The sequence below is a fragment of the Abramis brama genome (genome assembly GCF_963993115.1).
Source record: "Abramis brama genome assembly, chromosome: 22".
Lineage (NCBI taxonomy): Eukaryota > Metazoa > Chordata > Actinopteri > Cypriniformes > Leuciscidae > Abramis > Abramis brama.
In genome coordinates, this window is record NC_139984.1 from 25460361 (window position 1) to 25484041 (window position 23681).

Sequence of the window (23681 nt, forward strand, 5' to 3'; positions counted from 1 at the left end):
TCAAGGTTCAAAGAACATATTCACAGGGGGTCAGCGCTGTTTGTCTCAAAGAAGCATAACAATGACTATAGACATAGTAAATTGCATTATATGTAGTAATAATAATCATACTTATTATTATTATTATTATTTATAAATCTTTATACACATTAACGACAACAGCAACAATAATTTAATAGTAATAATAATAAGAACAAATATTATTGTTGTCATTTATTACAATATTAATAATGATGAAACAATGATGACAATGATAATAATAACAATAATAATAAAGAAAAGTATTGTTGTTGTTATTTATTATAATAATACATATGTATACAACAAAAACAATAACAATAACACAATAATATTAACAATACTTTATATTAAATAATATAATAATACTTTATTATTACTACTACTAAATTATTATTAATTATAATAATAATAATAATAGTTATACACATTAATAACAGCAATCATAATAATAATTGTAAGATATTTTATTATTATTTATATGAGAAAACAACAACAATGTATTGTTGTTGCTGTAATTTATACAAGAATACAATATTAACAACAATAATGATGATGATTTGATGTTTGTTATTTATTATAACAACACATCTTTATACACATTAACAACATCAACAATAATGTGTGTGTGTTGTTGTTTTCAGCAGAAAAAATAATACGTATAAATATTTATTATTGTTGTCGTGAAAAAATAGTGAATGTAATAGGACTGGCTGATTGTATTTATCTTTATGGCCATTAAGTATTTCAAATTATAAAATATGTTTATATTATATTATATTATACAGTTATATATGAATGATAGGGTTAATGCTTAAGTTATTTGTATTTTTTTTCCAGCAACACTTTCACCAATAAATGTTCTTTTTCTTCTTTGTAATGGTTAAAAACAACATGGCAAACCATTATCCTGTCAGTCAACCCTTGAACTGTCAAGCACCTGTCATCTCATTAAACCTCTATAACGTCAGAGCCATATCAGCAACAAAACAAGCCGACAGCTGAAGTGTCCTATAACCATTATCAACTGACAAACACATCTCTAATTTGATCAAATTTATCATATTTTTATCACTGTTGTTAATAGCCCTTTTTTTAAAGGCTGGTGGGAGCATAATTTGAGCCCAAAAGGTACTTATTATGTAAATGTCACTAGCAGGCTATCATTAAGAAAGGAGAAAACTTTAGTGTAGTTAAATACTGGGTCAAAATAAAGTACTTACATATCTCTCGCATATCTATAAATACCAGCAACCTGGACATGTTAATTTCCTCCCCCAGTGACAGGTGGAGTGGGAGGCCTTTTCGTCTCAAGACACTAAACTCTTTCTGAACTTTATGCAGGTCACAACACCAGAGGATAACTGGACAAAACCAACTACATCCCTGGAATACTGAACGAAAAAACACATACAAGTCTTCAATGAATTTAAAAGACCATTGCAATGAAATACTAATGGTATAAGGTGGTCTCTAAGCAAGGCCTATCTTGTGTTTAGCTGTTTGCATACTGGTCTCACAGTCTGACCAGCTAAAAAGTGACCAAAACCCATCAACAGACCTGCATTCCAGACATTTCATTAGAAAGTAAATTAACTTATCACAGAACTGATTTGGTCCCATTAAGGCAATAGTTCACCAAAACATCATAATTTGGTCTAGTAGCGAGTAAAGTAGGACTGGTTACATTTGAACGGAAAAATACACACAAAATTATGTCAAAATATCCTCGTAAACACAGTCGGTTATGTCTTAAGTGAACGTAAATAGTTGAGAAAGAAAACGCATGTGTAACAGTTTATCGTAAAGTGACAGCAGTGTGTTTGAAAGCAGGTGTCTACCAGCGGATCCGTCTATCAGTGGATATATTAGGGATCCGCTGATAGACGCCAGCTTTCAAATGCTCCCGTGTGCACACGATGAAGACAACATGTTTTTGAAGCGTTGATCATTGTAGCCAATCACAGACATATATGTTGAGCGCGTGAACGCAATGGCCAATCAGAGGTGTTTAAGAATCAGTTCAATGGTGCTCAAAATGTTAGAGGGAAATGCTGGTATCGTCACGTTTTTTACAGTGAGGAAAATAAGTATTTGAACACCCTGCTATTTTGCAAGTTCTCCCACTTAGAAATCATGGAGGGGTCTGAAATTGTCATCGTAGGTGCATGTCCACTGTGAGAGACATAATCTAAAAAAAAAAATCCGGAAATCACAATGTATGATTTTTTAACTATTTATTTGTATGATACAGCTGCAAATAAGTATTTGAACACCTGAGAAAATCAATGTTAATATTTGGTACAGTAGCCTTTGTTTGCAATTACAGAGGTCAAACGTTTCCTGTAGTTTTTCACCAGGTTTGCACACACTGCAGGAGGGATTTTGGCCCACTCCTTCACACAGATCTTCTCTAGATCAGTCAGGTTTCTGGGCTGTCGCTGAGAAACACGGAGTTTGAGCTCCCTCCAAAGATTCTCTATTGGGTTTAGGTCTGGAGACTGGCTAGGCCACGCCAGAACCTTGATATGCTTCTTACAGAGCCACTCCTTGGTTATCCTGGCTGTGTGCTTCGGGTCATTGTCATGTTGGAAGACCCAGCCTCGACCCATCTTCAATGCTCTAACTGAGGGAAGGAGGTTGTTCCCAAAATCTCGCAATACATGGCCCCGGTCATCCTCTCCTTAATACAGTGCAGTCGCCCTGTCCCATGTGCAGAAAAACACCCCCAAAGCATGATGCTACCACCCCCATGCTTCACAGTAGGGATGGTGTTCTTGGGATGGTACTCATCATTCTTCTTCCTCCAAACACGTTTAGTGGAATTATGACCAAAAAGTTCTATTTTGGTCTTATCTGACCACATGACTTTCTCCCATGACTGGATCATCCAAATGGTCATTGGCAAACTTAAGACGGGCCTTGACATGTGCTGGTTTAAGCAGGGGAACCTTCCGTGCCATGCATGATTTCAAACCATGACGTCTTAGTGTATTACCAACAGTAACCTTGGAAACGGTGGTCCCAGCTCTTTTCAGGTCATTGACCAGCTCCTCCCGTGTAGTTCTGGGCTGATTTCTCACCTTTCTTAGGATCATTGAGACCCCACGAGGTGAGATCTTGCATGGAGCCCCAGTCCGAGGGAGATTGACAGTCATGTTTAGCTTCTTCCATTTTCTAATGATTGCTCCAACAGTGGACCTTTTTTCACCAAGCTGCTTGGCAATTTCCCCGTAGCCCTTTCCAGCCTTGTGGAGGTGTACAATTTTGTCTCTAGTGTCTTTGGACAGCTCTTTGGTCTTGGCCATGTTAGTAGTTGGATTCTTACTGATTGTATGGGGTGGACAGGTGTCTTTATGCAGCTAACGACCTCAAACAGGTGCATCTAATTTAGGATAATAAATGGAGTGGAGGTGGACATTTTAAAGGCAGACTAACAGGTCTTTGAGGGTCAGAATTCTAGCTGATAGACAGGTGTTCAAATACTTATTTGCAGCTGTATCATACAAATAAATAGTTAAAAAATTATATATTGTGATTTCTGGATTTTTTTTTTTAGATTATGTCTCTCACAGTGGACATGCACCTACGATGACAATTTCAGACCCCTCCATGATTTCTAAGTGGGAGAACTTGCAAAATAGCAGGGTGTTCAAATACTTATTTTCCTCACTGTAAATTTCAGTACAGACTACTTTTGACAACACTAAACAGAACTGGAATCGGAACCGCTAAAATTCAAACGATAGCTAACTCTAATCAGCACAAGGCCCCCATGAAACATAAATAGTAAGGGCCCGTGCTGTAGTCACCGAACGCTACGGCGCTGAACTTCAGCAGGACTTGAGAAGACAGCAGGGCTGATGGGAACACCCTCTGTGAGAGCGAAGGCCTCAAGCCTCTCACACACAGCGAGGCTGAACCAGCCAAACGACCTGCTGTTAAACCAGCGTGCTAATGTCACAGGAGTTAGAATTGTTTTAATATTAATTTCCAGACATCCTGTTGTTCCACTCTTAATAATATCACCTTGTTGTTGCTCACGCTGGGTGTGCAGCTCAAACCCTGTGAAGCTGATTAAAGGTGATGGGGGTAATTTTTTCGATATTAAAACACTTTCTCATATCCCAGAAGAGAGCAATAAAGTAAACAATCCCTGCATCCAAATAAGACTACTTCCATACAATATAGTAGGCGAAAAACAGTATGTGAGCCAAGTAGTATATCCGAATTCATAGTATTCATAAAACAGTAGGTGAAAAGTACCCAGATGACTTACTTCTTCCGGTGAGATTCTGAAGTGCCCATGTGATGGACGTTTTACTATCCCATTAGTCCATGGGAGAGTATAACTGAATGGCAGTGAGGCGACACAAGTGACGCTGTAGGTCACATGAGAGTGACATACAACATGGCGGATGTTGTACATCCGAATTTCAAACGCAAAGTAAGTTTCAAACCAATGTAGTACAGTACCTACTCTATAATATGTGAATTCGGACGTAGCGAATTTTCAGGCTCATTTAAAGGCTTTACCAGTTAGACCCAGCTGGTGGATTTCATAACAACACCATTATAATGACAAAAAGCCTGTTTCTGCATTCAGAAGTAGCTATGTTTCTGACTAAAAAAGACATTTTCTTTATATTATAGTAGATATTGCACCCGCTGACAGGCTAAAAAAATAGTCTTGTAATTCCAGGACTACATGCGGCAGTCCATCAATGTATGTTCTTTTAAATACAATAAAAGCCACAGTATCAGATGGCTGAGAGAGTAAAAACGACAGCGGCCATCTGTCTCCTCAGCAGCCTCGACTGAACACTTACAAAGCACATCAAGTGCAATTATGTAAATTATATGTAACTAGTGCAACTCTCAATTTCAGTGCAATTCTCCTGGGCCGTAGGCTGTACACTTATTACTCACTGTAGCACTAAATTGCCTTCCCCCCCACCCACCCCCGTAAACTGCATTTACAATATATCTGTTTGTCCACATTTTAGTCTGCATATTTGTTGACTCATGCACTGATGACCACATCAAATATCAATATGTGTACTGACTAATAAAGCCAAATCTGAATAGCCTCAAGTAAAAGTATCTGAGAGCATTTGACATAAATATGAATGCCAATGTCTTGCAAATGCATTATGTATCATGTACTAATAAACAATTTTACAGCATTTGTAAATCTAGGTTCATGTTCATTTATAAATATATTTGTAATGTTTTTGAAGTAGCTCTTAAACCTCACCCAGATTTTTTTATTTATTTGTGTAAAAACAGCTTTGAAATATTACTTAAAATAACTGTTTTTGATGGCAAAGATGAATTTTCAGCATAATTACCCCAGTCAGTGTCACACAAACTTATTATTTTTAAAGTTGAAACCAGCTTAATCTTTTTTTGTGGAAACCATGACCCATTTTTTCAGGATTTTTTGATGAATAGAAAGTTCAAAAGAACAGCATTTATTTTAAATTGAAATCTTTTGAAACATTATAACTGTGTGTACTGTTACTTTTTATCAAGTTTATGCATCCTTGCGGAATAAAAGTATTTATTTCTTAACTCCACTCAAAATCTTACCCAAACTAAAAGAGATGAGAAATGGCTGGTCAAAAATAGCTTTTAAATTCTAGATTGTAGTCTATAAAATTACATTTAAATGTAATTCATGTTTATTGCAGTCTTATGTAGGAAAGCTATTAATGCAATTCAAGTAATGAGACTATAATGATTAGTTAGTAAATAATGACAGGATTTTCATTTCTGAGTGAACTATCCAATTTAGAACAGCTCCAAACCAATGAAGTACCAATAAACAAATCACAAACACTTTGATTTTGAAGGGGCTAGTGATGAACAGTTAGTTGAGAAACTGTAGAGAGGGGAGTGGTGAGGATTGATGACACTGTTACAGATAATGTAGGTAGTGTAAGTGAGGCCCTGTCCCAAAAGGAACCCCAAGTCCACACTTTCATGACGTAATGACGCTTTGACTGTCAGGTAGAAGTTTGCTGGAGCTCGCGGGCTCAGTAAAAGTGCGCATCGAGGGCGCATATCGGCCACAAAGGGGACGCTCACGGTCTCTTCTGAAACCTTAAATGACAAATTGGACACCCTTCAATTCTTGTCTTACCAGACACGTGCACGCAACGGCTATTGCAAGCCCACATGACCACAAGTCCACATGAAGTGTGCCATTTGGGACAGGGTCTGAGATGGTCTATAGCCAAGACACTAACAGTACTAACTTTGCAGACAATTCTCAAGTCTCTGTCTCTACACTGTCATTGAAAAACGACTTCAAACACATTGTTATATAAAAGCAGTTGGAGATGAGGTAAGTGGAAACATGCAGCCAATCTATCATTGTTTTCCAGTAACAGAGAGCACACTTCACCAGAAGCTAAGTACACACGTCCTTCTCCCTCAGAGCCCCTGTTGATATTTGCCCAGTTTCCCTAAGCTAAGCTTGCGTCTGACCTACTACCATATTCTGACAAAACAGTTTTTGTGTGAGCCTCTTTAAAACGTTCCATTTTCAACACATGTTTGCCTTATTTCTTTCCGCTCCCTCGTTAAAGCAGGCGAAGCGTCACGGGCCTGAATGATGCTGTCCCGCTGTTACTTTTCCAGTGCAAATAAATAAATGAAGAATATATAAACACCTGAAAGCCATCAGTCCGCAGGCAATTTAGCGGCGTGCGTAATCTAACTGAAGATGTTGCGTATGCTAATGAAACTGAAACTTTTCTTTTTTCCATGAAGCCACAAGACGCATTACAAGCTAAGTGCTTGTATTTAGTGTGAGCTCATTGCAAATGTTATGAATATCCCTGTTCTTCACTGCTTACATTCACTACACCCTTTCAGAGGATGACAAGCTGTTTTTCACAAAGCCAGCCAGTTGCTCTGGTAATGGGAAACAGGTTAAGATGGAAAACAACTAGTTTGATCAGGATGGGTAAAAGACACCGTATTTCTTCTGCAGCCACCCCACCACCTCCTCCATGCCCAGGAGACAACAATTCTCAGAAGCACAGGCGCCTCCTGTGTAACGAGACGTCGTTAAACAAGAATTCGCATTTATGAGTAAACTCTGGTACCCTCGTGTCCTGGGACGTCACTTCTGTTGCATGCTCGCTGCTGCCACTCAATTATTTTGGGTGTTCAGTATTGCAGACATAAGGTTTGTCGACACATCTTTGTTGGGTTTGGTTGAAGTTAAAGAGATCCTCCATGCAAAAATGAACAACATCTGTTATCATTTACTCACCCTCATGTTCCTCCAAAACTGTATGACTTCTTAAAAGAAGACATTTCAAGAAAGGTAATTGTCCACACAATGGAAGCCAATGAGCTGCAATGTTGTTTGGTTCTGCAGAAGAAAGAGATGCATACAGGTTTAGAATCACATGAGGGTGAGTACATTTTGGGTGGAGCATCCCTTGTGTGAAAATCTGTGACAGAGAATCAGAAAACTTTAAATAGCATTAATTAAATCTGGAAAACATTTATTGTGCCGCAGAAGAAAACAATAGAAAGTTTCAGTAATGATAGAGTTATTCAGCGTAATTGATTTGCCGGCCGAACTTTCCTAACGCATGGATTTTAATTGCCTTTTTATTGCAGCATTGGATGCTGATCCAGACCCCTGCGGATTCTTTTGTGGTTTTGGAGCCGAGTTGCGCAAGGTATTACTTCGACAGCACCACAAAGTTCTCCGCTCTAATGAGAAGCAGTAAAGAGCCTCTCATTGTAAACATTTTCATCGCTGCATGTGGATCTGCTCTCCTAAACGTCTTCTGCTGCGGTCGATCAATCCGCCGTGACTTTTTTGTTTATGATAATTACCTAACAGCTCCACTTAAGACCAAACATTATCTAATCTGAAGGAAATGGAAGAGTGTTAATGTTAAAGTTGTAAAGATACAGCGGCCTGTTTGTACTGTATGTTTTTCTTTTGGCTTCTCTCCAGTGAGAGACTAAACTTGAAATAAATGTGTATTTACTTATAGCTTTCCTATAATGCTAATTATAATTACTGCAAACTAACCCTAAACATACTCCAAAAATTTAATTTTTAGAACTAATGGAATTTCTAAATGGTTTTTAAAATGAGGATATTCACAAACATTCCCAAAAGGAGGTTTTGTCAAATTTAGGTCACTTCTGAGGAAATCTGTCATCAAAGTATAGCTAAATATAAGGGTTATGGGGCTAAAAAACAGTATAGTGCCTTAGCATGCACTGCTTATATGAACTTGCACATTAAAGAAGTTTTCTGTTACCACTAGAGGACAGTGATCGGACAAAATGTTCCCTTTACCAAGTACAGCAAATACCTACCCACCTCTGTTTCTCTGAGGACTGGTGAGAATACTGTATAGGTGCTGGGGAAGCGTGTGTGGAGAGGTGTGAGAGTAAACTTAGCCTTCCAGCGATGTTTACTCATCGAGATCCATGTGGGAGAAGTGCTGGAGGACTCGAATCCTCTGAGAAGACCCGTGGGAAAGAGACGAGAGCCAGAATAGTACCTACATAAAACACACACGCGGTATCTGTCTGCAGGGGAAACGTTAGATGAAATGAACTGAGAATGGCCAACGTGTTTGCCAGGCAGATTGTTCCCGAGATGTTTGAAGCAAAAGTTCAATCAGGTAAGCTATGAAGCTATTAAAAATAAAAGTTCCAAAAAGGGATTTCACAGCAATGCTATAGAAGAACCATTTGGGTTTCCCCAAAGAACCTTTCAGTGAATACCTCTTAAAAAAAACATTTTTTTCTTGGTGTGAACAAATATTTTAATTATCTAAATAACCCTTTTCCACTATAAAGAACCTTTTGTGGAAAGGAAAAGTTCCATGGATGTTTAAGGTTCTTCATGGAACCACAGATTCCATAAAGAACTTTTTATTTTTTTATATTATATTTTTTTATTTTATTCATTTTTGCAGATATTTGCCTTTATTATGATAGGATAGTATAGAGTTGACAGGAAGCGAGTTTGGGAGAGAGAGAGGGGGACAGGATCGGGAAAGGTCCGCAAGCAGAAACTCGAACTCGGGTCGCTCGAAGTGCAACGGTGCTATATGTCGGCACTCTGTCCCACGAGGCTACAGGCGCCGACCAGAACCTTTATTTTTAAGAGTGGTATCATGAAACCAAATTTTGAAAGTTTATGCATCGCAATTGGTAATGAGAAATGAGAAGAATGATAAAATAAATTTTGGTCTGTTCAACACACAAAACTATCACATGCTGATATTTTGGTGCAATTTTGGAGCTTGATATCTTGGAAACATCTACTTTTGTGTTCCATGGGTTTGAAACCTCATGTTGGAACCTCATGTAAGTAAATAATGACAAAATGTTCATTTTAGAGTGAACTGTCCTATAAATTCCCTCCTCTCATAGGCATAACCACAAGCTGACATTGAGGACAGATGGTAAGTTTTAGAGAGATCTCCCCAGTGGATGTCAAGAGACCCTTGAGTGTCACACACAATCAACACTTCACACTGATCACCACTGGAGACTCGTCCCGATAGCAAGATGAGCTGACTAATGCAGTCCTGGCACATGGTTTGCAATACAATCAACTCTCAAACTATCATATAATGTATCAGAATTATGCATTAGCCTATGACCGTTTAAAAACGCAGTACAATGCTAAATAAATAAATGTAAATGTAAACTATCATATACTGTGCTGCGGTGTTTGTTAAGGCTGTTTATGCTTTAGTACGGCTGCTTTGTCATGTTCTCACCTTTCACCTCTGCAAACTGTGACATTTCCATCCCTTCCTACACACACGCAACTAGAAGGAAAAAAAAAAGTTCAGCATATATTCGCCACCAGATGCCAGTCAAGAGTCAAAGAACTACATTAGAATCCCAAAACAATGAATAGACGGCAAAAAGAATTGAACAGAGTTCTTTATTAGCTATTAAGCTGTTCTTCTCGATTACTTGTCATCCTAATGTTTAAGTTGGTGTGAATATTGTTGGGGACAAAGACATTTCAGCCATCATTTACTTACCATAATCTCATTCCAAATCTGCTTGACATTATTTCTTGTATGGAACACAAAAGGAGAAATTCTGAAGAATGTCCTAGTTCCTCATTTCCATGCAATTACAATGAACGGGGACTGATATTCACAAGTGCACACCTATCCATCCATCCATCCTGTGAATAAGCATGATAAACTCTTCAGAAGCAAGCACAAGACATTCATGCTTTATTAAAAACACAACAAAGAGATATAAAACGAACATCTTTGCCTCACACATGTCGATATACAATCTTGGCAGGAATGTTTTACATGGTAGCACTTTGGCCAGCTGTGTTTACTATAGCTGTCTTTACTATGAAACAAATATCATTCAAATCTACAGATTAGCAACAGTTAGAACATTTCCGATAGATTACTGTATATATAAATATGGAGAAAACGGTATTCAACATTAAAGTATCTGAGCAATATTTTGATCACAGCAACAAGGATTATGGAGGAAATACAAACATAAATTGACGTCGAATGTTATTGCACTATTCATTATGTACAGCAGAATGAAAGAATGGAAAAATGAAAGATTCCACTGGAATGCTCCAATCTTGCCAAACATTCAATGAGTCTACAATCATTTTTTGAATGGAATTTGAAAACATGGCAGTGTACGCAAGGGTGAACCTCACGAAAAATGTCAAGAAACATCCAGGTCATGCGTCTACTCCAAATTCAAAAGAAAGGAAAGAAAGCCTATTTCTAGGGAAATTGCATTTTATTTTGAATTGAGACATTATTTTCATGACAGTTAGGAGCATCTTTATTTCATTATCAATACTGCAAAGAAAAATAAACTACTGAAATTAGGCACGATATTAAAACTATTATTTTTACTATTAAAACTTCTAATTAAAAATAATTTCTATGTTAATGTTCTAAATTCTAAAAACTAGGAATAAAACATTTTTGATACTACAAGTCATTTTAGGCATCAAAACATTGTAAACTTATTGTATAAATTACATTATGAAAAAATGGATATTTAGAGATTTGCTGATGTTTACAGTTAACAGTGTTATTAACATTTAGTGTTTAAATAGTGTTTTTAAAAAATATAACTTTAGGTAAGCATTAAAAACAATAAAGGTAACCCAATAACTGATATAGAGTATAGTGCATCCATAATTTAAATTGTAAATTATTTTTAAAGTGCAATAGTAAGTGTCGGTAATGGTAGCATTCACTACCAAAAAAAAATAAATAAAAAATATTGGGTTCTGGCCAATTTTGTCATAAAAATAATGTAACAATGCATGATGTCTTAATGGTCGATTTGGGGTAAAATATGACCCAGGCATTTCTCCATGAGATTCACCTGTAAAATCCACCTTTGTCCCAGCAGCTTCCTAAAAAGAAATCCCTATCTCTTTTTGTGGTTCTGCTGATCACCTGATTTATCTTTGTCACGCCATCCGTCTGCACACTTCCTGTGCCCATTAACCTCTGCTGATTACACTCTGGATATTTCTTCCCTCAATCTTCCTCTCTCTGGTTGAATTGCACTGATTGGCACCTCAGTTTCTCCAGGTAATTAGCTGCATCCACTCGAGATGTGCGGAAGACTCCGAGTGCGCCGGTGTTCCCGCACAGGCATCTGTTTTTCTGCCACACGTAGCTACTTATTAGCTCCTTTCATAATCGGGCACAAATTAGAAAATATTTACACTCAAAAGTGTGCCGGCGCAACTAGTTCAGCCAGTGAGAAAATTAAATATATATATATATATTGGCCCAAGAATCTACGTGAAATGCAAAAATGATGCGTGATGTTAAAGGTGACCTGTGCATGCGTGTTTGGGTATTACGGCGTACAGCACAGCTTGCCAACCACTCGCTCGTTCTGTCCCTCGAGTGTGAGAGCACAGAGACTCATGTTCCTGGGTAAATTTCATTAAGAAATGTCCAGATGATGTTTCAAGACAAAATATAGAAGAAAAGACTAAATATGATATTTTACATACAGTAAGTGAAGTCTGTTTTAAGGCCAATTTTTTTTTCTGCATAGTGACAATCCTCAAATTCTGTTTGAGTTATATTGTGCTATATAACTTCAGTAAATAAGTTAAAGTAAAGTATTTTTTAGGGTAACAAGAGATTTAGGAATGAGAAAATAATGTCTCAATGCAATAAATCTCCATTTATATTGTCTCAATTTAATGTAATGTATATGAATTGTATTTTCTGTAAAATTTGATTTATATTTTATTGTTTTCTCATCTTTATATTTTTGGGTGAAAAATAACCCAGACATTTCTTTTTAGGAAATTCACCCTCTTTTATCATCCACATCTTCCATTCCAGGCAAGCAAAAACTGCTTTGAATGATCACTGGCTGATTATTAAGTATTACACCACACACTTACATTAACGTGTTCCTGATTTCAGTTGATTATTATTGTAACTACATAATATGCTACTGCTAACTGATGTGGAAAGTAAAAATGTGCATCCCCAGTGACGGACCCGGGGGGGTTCAGACGTGAACATAGAGCTGTGTTTGAGGGAGAGGATAAAATACTGCTCTGGGATCAGAGGTGGACATTTATCTGTGGTGTAGGAGAGGGGGAGAGGGCTGGTCTGGGTTCAACGCCTCTGCTCTTCATGAACGAAAGCAGCTGGTCAGGGATCTCGGCCAGGACATCCTTGGCCAGTCGGGCCATGCTGAGCACCTGGTTCCCGGATCGGTCGATGTAGTCCCGGAACGGCACAAACTAAATCAGAGATACAGAGATGAATCTCATGAAAAATGTCTTTCTGACTTTACTAAAAAAAAAAAAAAAAGAAAAAAAAAAAAATCAAATATATTATATAATTTAATATGATATTTAACAATCATACATATTTAACAATTATAAATACAAAATATAATATCATAATAATACTTAATTTAAAATATCTAATAAATAAAATAATTCCCCCCAAAAAAAAATTCACAATTTTTTTTTTTATTTATCTCTAAAGCTTTAACAATTATGGGACACGAAAGTGTGCCATATTTGTGGAATGTGTCACATATCAAAACCACTTATTTTTTATTATGGTAACACTTTACAATAAGGGTCCATTTGTTAGCTACATTACTTAACATGAACTAATGATTAAAAACACTTCTAAAGCATCTTATTATTAATCTTAGTTGAAGTTAATTTCAATATTTACTAATCCTTTATTAAAATCAAAAGTTGTGTCTGTTAATATTATTTAATGGACCTGAGCTAACATGAACTAACAATCAACAGTTGTATTTTTATTAAATTACGTTATTATTATTTAGCCTAACATGATTTAAATTATTCAAATGAGAAAAATGTATAATGTTAAATTTACTCAGGGCCAAATAGACTTTTTCAATGATGTAATAATCTCAAATAGGTAACAATTTGTACCTGGACAATGTCTCTCTCAGCAACACGTCCCCTGGAGGACACCCTAACCTCATCTCCATCCAACTCCTCCATAGCTGTTACATCAACAAGAGAATAGTTACATCACATATCTTATTCTTGTTTCGAGACCATCTCTGTTTCTGCAGTGCCATAATCTCACCATCAAATTCAGCAGGGCCGACTCCCACGATTATGATTGACATGGGCAGGGACGCCGCCTGAAAAAAGGAGAGGTAGTGTGTGATCGGTGCCCTGCTAAAAAGATGATTGTATTTACAGAACATCATGAAGGTCTAACAAGCAAAAATGTCTCACGGTGACCACAGCTTCTCTAGTCTGCACCATGTCGGAAATGACACCGTCTGTGATGATCAGCAACACAAAGTACTGAGAGCCATCTGTCACCTCTGATGCAGACCTGAGGATTTACAGTACAGTTAGACTTAAGAGCATCTATATTCTAGCAAAAAAAAAGACTTCTCAGAAACTAAAAATGCTTCCAGGGAAAAGGATTTAATATGTCTGGCTGCAATAAAAGTGCACTGCTACGTGGTTGCTATGGTATTATGGGTGACTGCAAACTGGACCAAGTCAAAACAAGTCTCTATGATATTCTGATTCCTTGAAATGGGTTTTTGAGTAACGCACACACACAAATACTATAATACTTATTAAATAATGAATAATACTTATTCATACTTTGGAGATTATGATTTTGTGTTACAGCACAGGAAATATCTGATGAAATCCTCCTTATTTTATCTATTCCCTTTTCTCAGCTTTTTTTTTATTAAGTCTGTCTGTTCCTTCCAGTCCATTGACCCTAATAACCACCTCCAGATATTGTCTCACTTACGAGTCACGACACGCAAGAAGTGGCGAGCCCAGAGATGAGAGTCATACCAAGTTGAAAAGTTGACCACTTCAGCAGCGGGCGATCAATATCTGCCTCTTAAAGCACCTCTGCCGTTCTGGGAGTTTGGTTTTCTTTAGATTGAGAGATTTAGCTGGATCTGAAGAAGCCTTGAAACTGACAAGGGCAATTAAAGACTTCTTCACGTGTGTGAAAGGTTTAGGTTTTTTGTCATGTTGTGTGATGTACTGATATGACACGATATACATGACAAGTTTTCAACTGAAACCCAACATTCTTCTCCTGTGGCAAGTTTAAAGAATACTAATTATCCATGTTTTTCTGCTTTATTTTAGCAGGATTTGATGACACAAATCACCCTTATTATGTCATGACTTTCTGTGCAAAACATTTTTAATAAATGATCAAAATTTTTGTAGCTCAGTTTCAATAAATAATCGGTGACTGGAGAGGGCGCTTTGTGCTGTGAACGCTGCCTGCATAGTACATCAAAGTTCCAGCAAGCAAGAAAAATCCTGTTTTCCATGATATGTCCCTTTTAAAAAGTTTCTGCGTGGTAAACATCAGACCTCGGCTGCATCTGAGCAGCAGGTACACTGTGTGAAGTGTTAGTCAAGCACAGGATTCTGGAGGAGTCTTCGGAGAGCGTGTGTGCGCGTAAGTGCATTTGTGTGGAGCAAAAGGACAGGCTTTAGAGTGAATAACAAGTGGATAGTGACAGGAAGGAGTTCAGCTCACAGGGGAGACAGAAAAAAGACCAGGGCAGAGAGACAGAAAGAGAGCTCAACCTTGTGTCAATTGCAGGAGGACTGTTTAGCTTACTGTGCCACCTGGTTGATGACAGGGGAAAAGTTGGTGGGGCCGTAGAGCTGCACTTTACGAAGACAGTCATAGTACGCCTCCAGCACACCTTCGATGCCGACGCAGTTTGCATTCTCACAGTCGGAGTTCTACGAGGTCAGAATACACATGCATTGGAGAGAACCTCCACAAGTTCATATATAATACATGAGGATGTATGTAGTGTATAGAAGAAGAAAAAAACATTTTGTGCTCCATCAAAGGAAAAATAAGACATACCGGTTTGGAACGACATGAGTGCAAGTAAATGATTTTCATCTGAATTTTCACTAATCTTTAGCCATCCAACATTACTGTGTAGTTGTGTGTGCGTTTTTAATGATGGCTCTTTTTGAGCCGCTACTCACCAGGGGAAAAACATGAGAGATCTTGCCATCAGGAGGGAGTTTGGCTCCAAAGCCATAGGCAGGGAAGAGTTTGTCACTGTCATAATCCTGGACGATTTCCCCTACGGCTTTAAGGGCCATGGCGTATGTGTTCAGCTGATACGGGTTCATGTAGTGGAGCGATGTCGGCTGTGATGGATTTCCTGCATTCAGGTATCAATCAATACAAGTTTAGACACAAGTGCAAAGACATTGAGGCCAAATTCTAAATCTAAAATGGACATGTGACCTTTGCATGCCACACAAACACAAATGGTTGTATTTCAGTCAATGAAGATGGTCTTACCATTAGAGGCGGTGAAGTCTATTGCTACAGTGAAGTTCAGCTGTGTTCTGTTTCAACATTGAAGAGTCACAGTCAAAAGATGCAACCAATGCAGTATATAATCATATGGGTGCTTGACATGATTTGCTAATTTACATGTTTCAAAATTTTGGGGTCAGTAAGAAATTAATACTTTTATTCAGCAAGGGTGGATTACATTTATCAAAAGTGACAGTAAAGACATTTCTAATGTTACAAAAAAAATCATTCAAAATAAGTCTATTCATCAAAGAATCTTAATACCAAATGTTTTATGGTATTAGAAAAAATATTAGAATGATTTCTGAAGGATCATGTGACACTGAAGACAGGAGTAATGATGCTGAAAATTCAGCTTTGCATCACAGGAATAATTTACATTTTAAAAAATGTAACTAAACAGTTATTAAATTGTAGTAATAATTCAAATTGGTATTTTTGACCAAATAAAAGCAGCCTTGGTGTGCATAAGAGACTTGACCACTAGTGAAAATGCTTATTTTTTCGTTCTCCCCCTCATATAACAAATATTAGTTAGTAGAGATGTGAGAATAAACCTCACTCTCCGGCCTCAGGAAGAGGCTGCAGTCTTTAGCATCCTTTTTAGTGCGCCTGCTTCCCATGCCTCCCATGCCGGTTCGAATCACGCCCAGATGTGAGTTTCCCGAATGCATTGTTAACCAACTATGGTCGTTATCAGCATAGTTCAACGAGTCGGTATTTCCCAAAACCATATTCCAATGAACATCCGCAAACAGCATCGCAAAGTTGTGTGGTTGGAACGACAGCTCTCGACCTGTGGTTAGAAGCATAGTTTCTTGTTTGCATGACGTGGACTTAAGTCCTCATCCCAGTGCCAGAGAGATGGCTGCAGGGTCATCAGCCGGGGACCACCCTTCACTAATGTTTCGCTCCTTTAATCCCGGAACATCTCAAGGTGGCGGCACAGCGAGAAGGGACATATCCCAACCGCTCCCTACAGCCAGCTCTAGGATCCTTGCTTTCCCCATGTTCTAATCCTTCCTCCGAAGCGAAAGCCAAAAGCTCCCTTGTTCTACCTCCTCTGCCAGGTCTTTGAGAGCCTTCCTCAGGTTTGAGCCTGAGATTCCAAGTGACTACAGAAATCGCTGGGTAGATGTTCCAGTGTAGCCTCTACCAGGCACGGCGTCATGGGTGGGCCTGACGGGCCTAGGCCCACCCACTTTTCAACAGGCCCACCCAAAAAATAACTAAAAAATAATAATTAATATATTCTAATTTTGTCAAGAATTATAAAAAAAATCGTCAATAAGCTCATAATTTGTACTAAAATAGTCTAAATGTACGGAGCCCCTGAGGGGACCTGTGAAAAAAAAAAAAAAAAATAGGACTTTCGCGTGCGCACGAGAAACTTTCGCGTGCGCACGAGAAACTATCGCGTGCGCACGAGAAACTTTCGCGTGGGCACGAGAAACTATCGCGTGGGCACGAGAAACTATCGCGTGCGCACGAGAAACTTTCGCGTGGGCACGAGAAACTATCGCGTGCGCACGAGAAACTTTCGCGTGGGCACGAGAAACTTTCGGTTTGCGTTATAGCGTCATTAATACAAATGTGGAAATATGGATGATGTATATATCATTTATGTTGTTGTTTGACATGTTTTGAAGTGTATATTTTAGCAAAAATCTCAAGCAAGGTGCTATTAAAGACAAGACTTAGAGGCATATTTTAGTCACAATTCAAATAATTGTATTAACTTTGAATATAGGCCTACTTTTAATAAACTTTGTATTTGTATCTGTATTGATAAAAAATAAACAACAGGCTAATAATCTTCTGCTACTGAGATGAAGGAAACATTTTTTTAAGAAGTAAAGTTCACAAGATTGCTATTTATCTTGATCAAACTGCAGAATAAAATAGTCATCCTCTGCTGCAGTTGTACGGATTCTTAACGCATTTATTGCAACTACATTTAATCTTTTTCTCATCAAACAACCAGATTAACGAATGGTTCGACACAACCCGTACCGAGGAGCCTAGACAGGGCTTTCTTCTGTATAGATATACTGTATACAGGGTAAATGACGACTGTTGGCCTACCATGGTCGCCCTCGTCCAGTAAGTTTTAAATAATAATAATAATAATAATAATAAATTAAGATATAAATCAATATAATTCGTTGTAAATTAAATATTTTAAACAATAGCTACAAAAAGGTAATAATTGACTGTATAGTCCTAACGTTCATGCATGAACTGTCATTCAGACTTACTGTCTAACAACCAGAGAACAGAGAACATCAGAGATATTAAAATACATACTCTTCTGAGTTTTATGATGTAGGCCTTTTTTATTAAAATGTATTAGCCTAGAATTTATAAGGATGCGCGCTTGTGCGTGGCGCGCTCAGTCATGTTGAGAGGGAAACACGCATTAGGCCTATATTATTAGGCTAGTATTCAGAAATAGTGTAAAAGATCTGTAAATAAAATACAACATTAACATTATAAACACTATTAATAACATATAGGCTATGCGAATTTTACTTCCCCATAGCCAAATCCTTAAATGAATGGAATCAGAAAACAACAAGAAATGAAAAATAAGTAACCACTTATAATAATAATAATAATAATAATAATAATAATAATAAATGCATAGTAGTCTATAAAAATAGCCCATTGTGCCCTTTATTACAAACAACTTTTAGCCTATTTTAAACGCCAAGCCTAAACGAATTTATTTGAATCGAAACTGAAACTATACCGCAAAGTTGGGTTCGCGCATCTTTCGTTCGGTCCAAAGTTTAATACTGAACAGGAATTAATAATCATTTAATAATGAACCGGCTGTGATGTCAAGTTAATGCCAGAAGTGAACCGATGTTGTTAATAGCGCGATTCGCCGGCGCCATCACTTGAATTTGTTCCTCAGTTGGGGAAATAACTTAATACTTTATCGTTTCATACTCTGTCATTCGAAACAGTAAAATGTATATTTTTATTTGTGTACATTCAAAATGAATACAAAATGTCATGCCTTTGAAAAAGAAAGAAAACAACATGATGCGGACGTGTAGAACTTTATCCAAGAGCTGTTGTAAAGCCTATAGCCTATAAACAATCTGTTACAGTTATTTTCTATATTCAAAAGCTGCAACCATATTGTTAAAAGCGCTATATAAATGAGGGCGACTTGACTAGACCTGACTAGAAATCGAAAAAAGAATAGTGACAAAGAAAGCTGATGACTGTTCAATGAACATTCTGCAAAACACTTTTGTGTTCACAGAAGAAAGTCTGAAAAAGACAATGTTTTAAATTTATATAAAATATAAAAATATAAATTTTAGATAAAGGTTTGATTTTTTTATTCAAAATGCAATTAGTGTAATTGAATCAGTGTGTCTTTCGTTCAGTATAGTTTTTTTTATTTAATATTTAAAGTAGAAAATTAGAAAAGAGTTCCTTTTTCGTTTTATAAACAATATTTCTAAAACGTTTTTCGTTCTGAGGTAGAAAATTCAATAAACAGCTTGAATTGTTCGATTTCTAGTCAAGTCAAGTGAAGTCGCCTTCATTTATATAGCGCTTTTAACAATATGGTTGCAAGCAGCTTTTGTATATAATAGAAAATAACTGTAACAGATTGTTTATAGGCTATAGGCTTTACAACAGCTCTTGGATAAAGTTCTACACGTCCGCATCATGTTGTTTTCTTTCTTTTTCAAAGGCATGACATTTTGTAGTCATTTTGAATGTACACAAATAAAAATATACATTTTACTGTTTCGAATGACAGAGTATGAAACGATAAAGTATTAAGTTATTTCCCCAACTGAGGAACAAATTCAAGTGATGGCGCCGGCGAATCGCGCTATTAACAACATCGGTTCACTTCTGGCATTAACTTGACATCACAGCTGGTTCATTATTAAATGATTATTAATTCCTGTTCAGTATTAAACTTTGGACCGAACGAAAGATGCGCGAACTCAACTTTGCGGTATAGTTTCAGTTTCGATTCAAATAAATTCGTTTAGGCTTGGCATTTAAAATAGGCTAAAAGTTGTTTGTAATAAAGGGCACAATGGGCTATTTTTATAGACTACTATGCATTTATTATTATTATTATTATTATTATTATTATAAGTGGTTACTTATTTTTCATTTCTTGTTGTTTTCTGATTCCATTCATTTAAGGATTTGGCTATGGGGAAGTAAAATATGCATAGCCTATATGTTATTAATAGTGTTTATAATGTTAATGTTGTATTTTATTTACAGATCTTTTACACTATTTCTGAATACTAGCCTAATAATATAGGCCTAATGCGTGTTTCCCTCTCAACATGACTGAGCGCGCCACGCACAAGCGCGCATCCTTATAAATTCTAGGCTAATACATTTTAATAAAAAAGGCCTACATCATAAAACTCAGAAGAGTATGTATTTTAATATCTCTGATGTTCTCTGTTCTCTGGTTGTTAGACAGTAAGTCTGAATGACAGTTCATGCATGAACGTTAGGACTATACAGTCAATTATTACCTTTTTGTAGCTATTGTTTAAAATATTTAATTTACAACGAATTATATTGATTTATATCTTAATTTATTATTATTATTATTATTATTTAAAACTTACTGGACGAGGGCGACCATGGTAGGCCAACAGTCGTCATTTACCCTGTATACAGTATATCTATACAGAAGAAAGCCCTGTCTAGGCTCCTCGGTACGGGTTGTGTCGAACCATTCGTTAATCTGGTTGTTTGATGAGAAAAAGATTAAATGTAGTTGCAATAAATGCGTTAAGAATCCGTACAACTGCAGCAGAGGATGACTATTTTATTCTGCAGTTTGATCAAGATAAATAGCAATCTTGTGAACTTTACTTCTTAAAAAAATGTTTCCTTCATATCAGTAGCAGAAGATTATTAGCCTGTTGTTTATTTTTTATCAATACAGATACAAATACAAAGTTTATTAAAAGTAGGCCTATATTCAAAGTTAATACAATTATTTGAATTGTGACTAAAATATGCCTCTAAGTCTTGTCTTTAATAGCACCTTGCTTGAGATTTTTGCTAAAATATACACTTCAAAACATGTCAAACAACAACATAAATGATATATACATCATCCATATTTCCACATTTGTATTAATGACGCTATAACGCAAACCGAAAGTTTCTCGTGCGCACGCGATAGTTTCTCGTGCCCACGCGAAAGTTTCTCGTGCGCACGCGATAGTTTCTCGTGCGCACGCGAAAGTTTCTCGTGCCTACGCGAAAGTTTCTCGTGCGCACGCGATAGTTTCTCGTGCGCACGCGAAAGTTTCTCGTGCGCACGCGAAAGTCCTATTTTTTTTTTTTTTTCACAGGTCCCCTCAGGGGCTCCGTATAAATGTTTAGTTTTAAAAACAATTTTAAAAAGCTGGCTATGTCTATTTTGATGTTTCTGCGCAAGTTCAGCAGACAGTTCGGGTTTGTTCCGATCAGAGCTCGTGAGCGGAGAGCGCATTTCTGAATATTCCGCTCCGCTCGTTCATTCCGCAGGGTCGCTCGCTCAACCCAGAATGGCCTGCTGGTTCGAAAATATGTGGAATAAGGGCTGCCTCCGACTAATTTTTTTTTCTAGTCGACTAGTAGTTGTTCATTTAAGCCATTCGTGGACAAATCGCCGCTTTATATTAATTTAATTACTTAAATAGGCTATAGCCTACAGGATAATAAGCGTTATGACCGCACGCATAAAGCTTGCCACAACCGGTTAAAGTAATGATTATGAATGTGTCTAAATTAGCAAGGAGACATTTAATTGTTTAGTAATAAACTGGTGTTTTCTGTGTCGCTGCAAAGATGAAGTTGACGATGCGAGTCCGAGAGAAATGCACGCCAGAGAGAAATGCACATTTCATATGGATTATATAATCAGAGAGTAGCCTATAGCCTATTTATTTTGGTTTTAATATTTTCGTTTAAAAGTAGACATTTCAAGCTTTCTGTAATATATAGCCTATATTTCTCAAATCTGTGAGGCACAAGCTGAGTTTCGGCGCCTTCCAGTTCACATGCAATGCAAGTGATCGTGTCGGCGCCTTATTACATTGTCTTATTTATTAAATACGGGCAATTGATTGATAAAACATTGATCAAAATTAAGATACAATTTATACAAAACGAAAATCTTTTAAAAAGAGTTTTCTATAAAACAAAACTTAATGAAGTCGTCAAAATCATGTTTTACCAAAAACAGCGCCGTTTGCTAGGAGTGCGCCAGCGCCTCTGCCTTTCAGCGCCTCTGCCTCGCGAGTGGATGATAGCCCTGCAGACGCCTAGCAATGATATACCTTTAGTGGTAGTATACCTTTAGTTAAGTTATACCTTAAGAGTCTTCGTAGCGCGCTAAGAGACAATGTTATCGGAAAATGCAGCCCAGGTATGATGCGTAACGGAGATTCCCAATTCCTTCTTTGGTCAGAACCATGGAGAGCGATCGCGGATAGGTCTGTCCTATGCACCGAAACTTTTAACAATGCAACAAAATATTAAAAGAGCATCAAGCTATTAAAATCTATATCATGTATACGCACAGATAATATAACTGTAGGCTATATTAGTCAATATTTTTTATTAGGTTAAGCATTGATTGGATAACGTTTTTTTTTTTTTTTAATTTAACGTTTTTAATTTAAGGCCCACCCACAATTGGTCTGGCCCATCCAAAACTGGAATCCTGGCGCCGTGCCTGGCCTCTACAACCCACTTCCAGCAAAATAAGCAAGCTGACATCCAGTACAATTCTTTATCTTTTATTTCGAATATACACAAATTTCATTTACGTCTTTTAGTCCGTCAAGAGATTTAAAGCAGCGCTTTTGAAGAGTGTGCATGTGCATACATGCTCTAGTACGTAAGAACGAGCCTATGATTGAATCTGGATATGAAGCAAAATAACTGAAAAATGAGAATTTCACAACTGCTAGTTCAGCAGCGAGTCCCCCTTTTGTTTAATAACAGCAGCAGCTGAGCTGACATGAACAAAGTCTGATCCATATTACCCATGCTTCGAAGGAAGCAAGACATCTGACCTTTAGTACTAAGGAGTTCACATGCTCTATGTCACACATTAGATTAATAACCTAGAAATAGTTCAGAATCCAAATATTAAATTTTTACTGAATTGCTAAAACACATTTCTCGAAACCATCACTTACTTTCTCAAAACCTTCAACACAAAACCAAATCTTCAAACTGTATTCAGAGAACATCTGACTCAGACTCAGCCTTGACAACACTCTCCACACCTGGCTCTTTCTCGTTGTCCTCCTCTTCCTCCTCGTCCACCACCTCTTACACATACTTTTCCTCCTCTCCTTTTCAGATTGTTTCCATCTATTGTTCGTATCAACATTCAGTGCATCTGTGCCACCTATGCACTCAGAACTGGCTTATTTTGCACAGCTGAGTTGATTACATCATTAGAAATAAGTGTGAACAGTTTTGAGTCGATGTGTGTAAACGATAACAACTGTGTTTTAGTTGCGTTTAATTTTCCTGCCTGTGTTTAGCGTTTTGCAACACAAGTGCATCACAGTGCGATATGTGTTTAGTGAGAATGTGTTTAGAGTTTTGCAAAAAGAGTGCATGAGATTTGCAAATGGTGTCTAACTGCCTGAACTTGTTGAAGGATTTACAGAAAGAGTGATTTATTCAACAAATTGGTTTAGGCTATGTTGAGAATTTGGTTCAGAGTATTTTGGTTTATTGTTTTAACAATTC

At 37.2% G+C, this 23681-nt stretch overlaps 2 protein-coding genes across 2 annotated transcripts in view; both read right to left on the bottom strand.

Moving 5' to 3' along the window:
• Positions 1-7303: 7303 nt before the first annotated feature.
• LOC311073217 (uncharacterized protein) lies at positions 7304-10939 on the bottom strand. Its single transcript, XM_084098729.1, has 4 exons — positions 10071-10939; positions 9798-9848; positions 8381-8564; positions 7304-7405 (listed from the first exon to the last, which is right to left on the bottom strand). The coding sequence occupies exons 1-4, from the start codon at positions 10097-10099 to the stop codon at positions 7349-7351; spliced, it is 321 nt and encodes a 106-aa protein (XP_083954855.1). The 5' UTR covers positions 10100-10939; the 3' UTR covers positions 7304-7348.
• A 1158-nt stretch (positions 10940-12097) lies between these two features.
• Positions 12098-23681, bottom strand: part of cpne9 (copine family member IX) — a 43042-nt gene continuing 31458 nt past the window's right edge. Inside the window, exons 14-20 of the mRNA XM_084098730.1 lie at positions 15894-15940; positions 15569-15750; positions 15183-15310; positions 13802-13904; positions 13647-13704; positions 13487-13560; positions 12098-12811 (exon numbers count right to left, since the gene is read on the bottom strand). Of these exons, the coding sequence (XP_083954856.1) occupies positions 12629-12811; positions 13487-13560; positions 13647-13704; positions 13802-13904; positions 15183-15310; positions 15569-15750; positions 15894-15940 (775 nt within the window). The 3' untranslated portion in view covers positions 12098-12628. The remainder of the gene's footprint in view (positions 12812-13486; positions 13561-13646; positions 13705-13801; positions 13905-15182; positions 15311-15568; positions 15751-15893; positions 15941-23681) is intronic.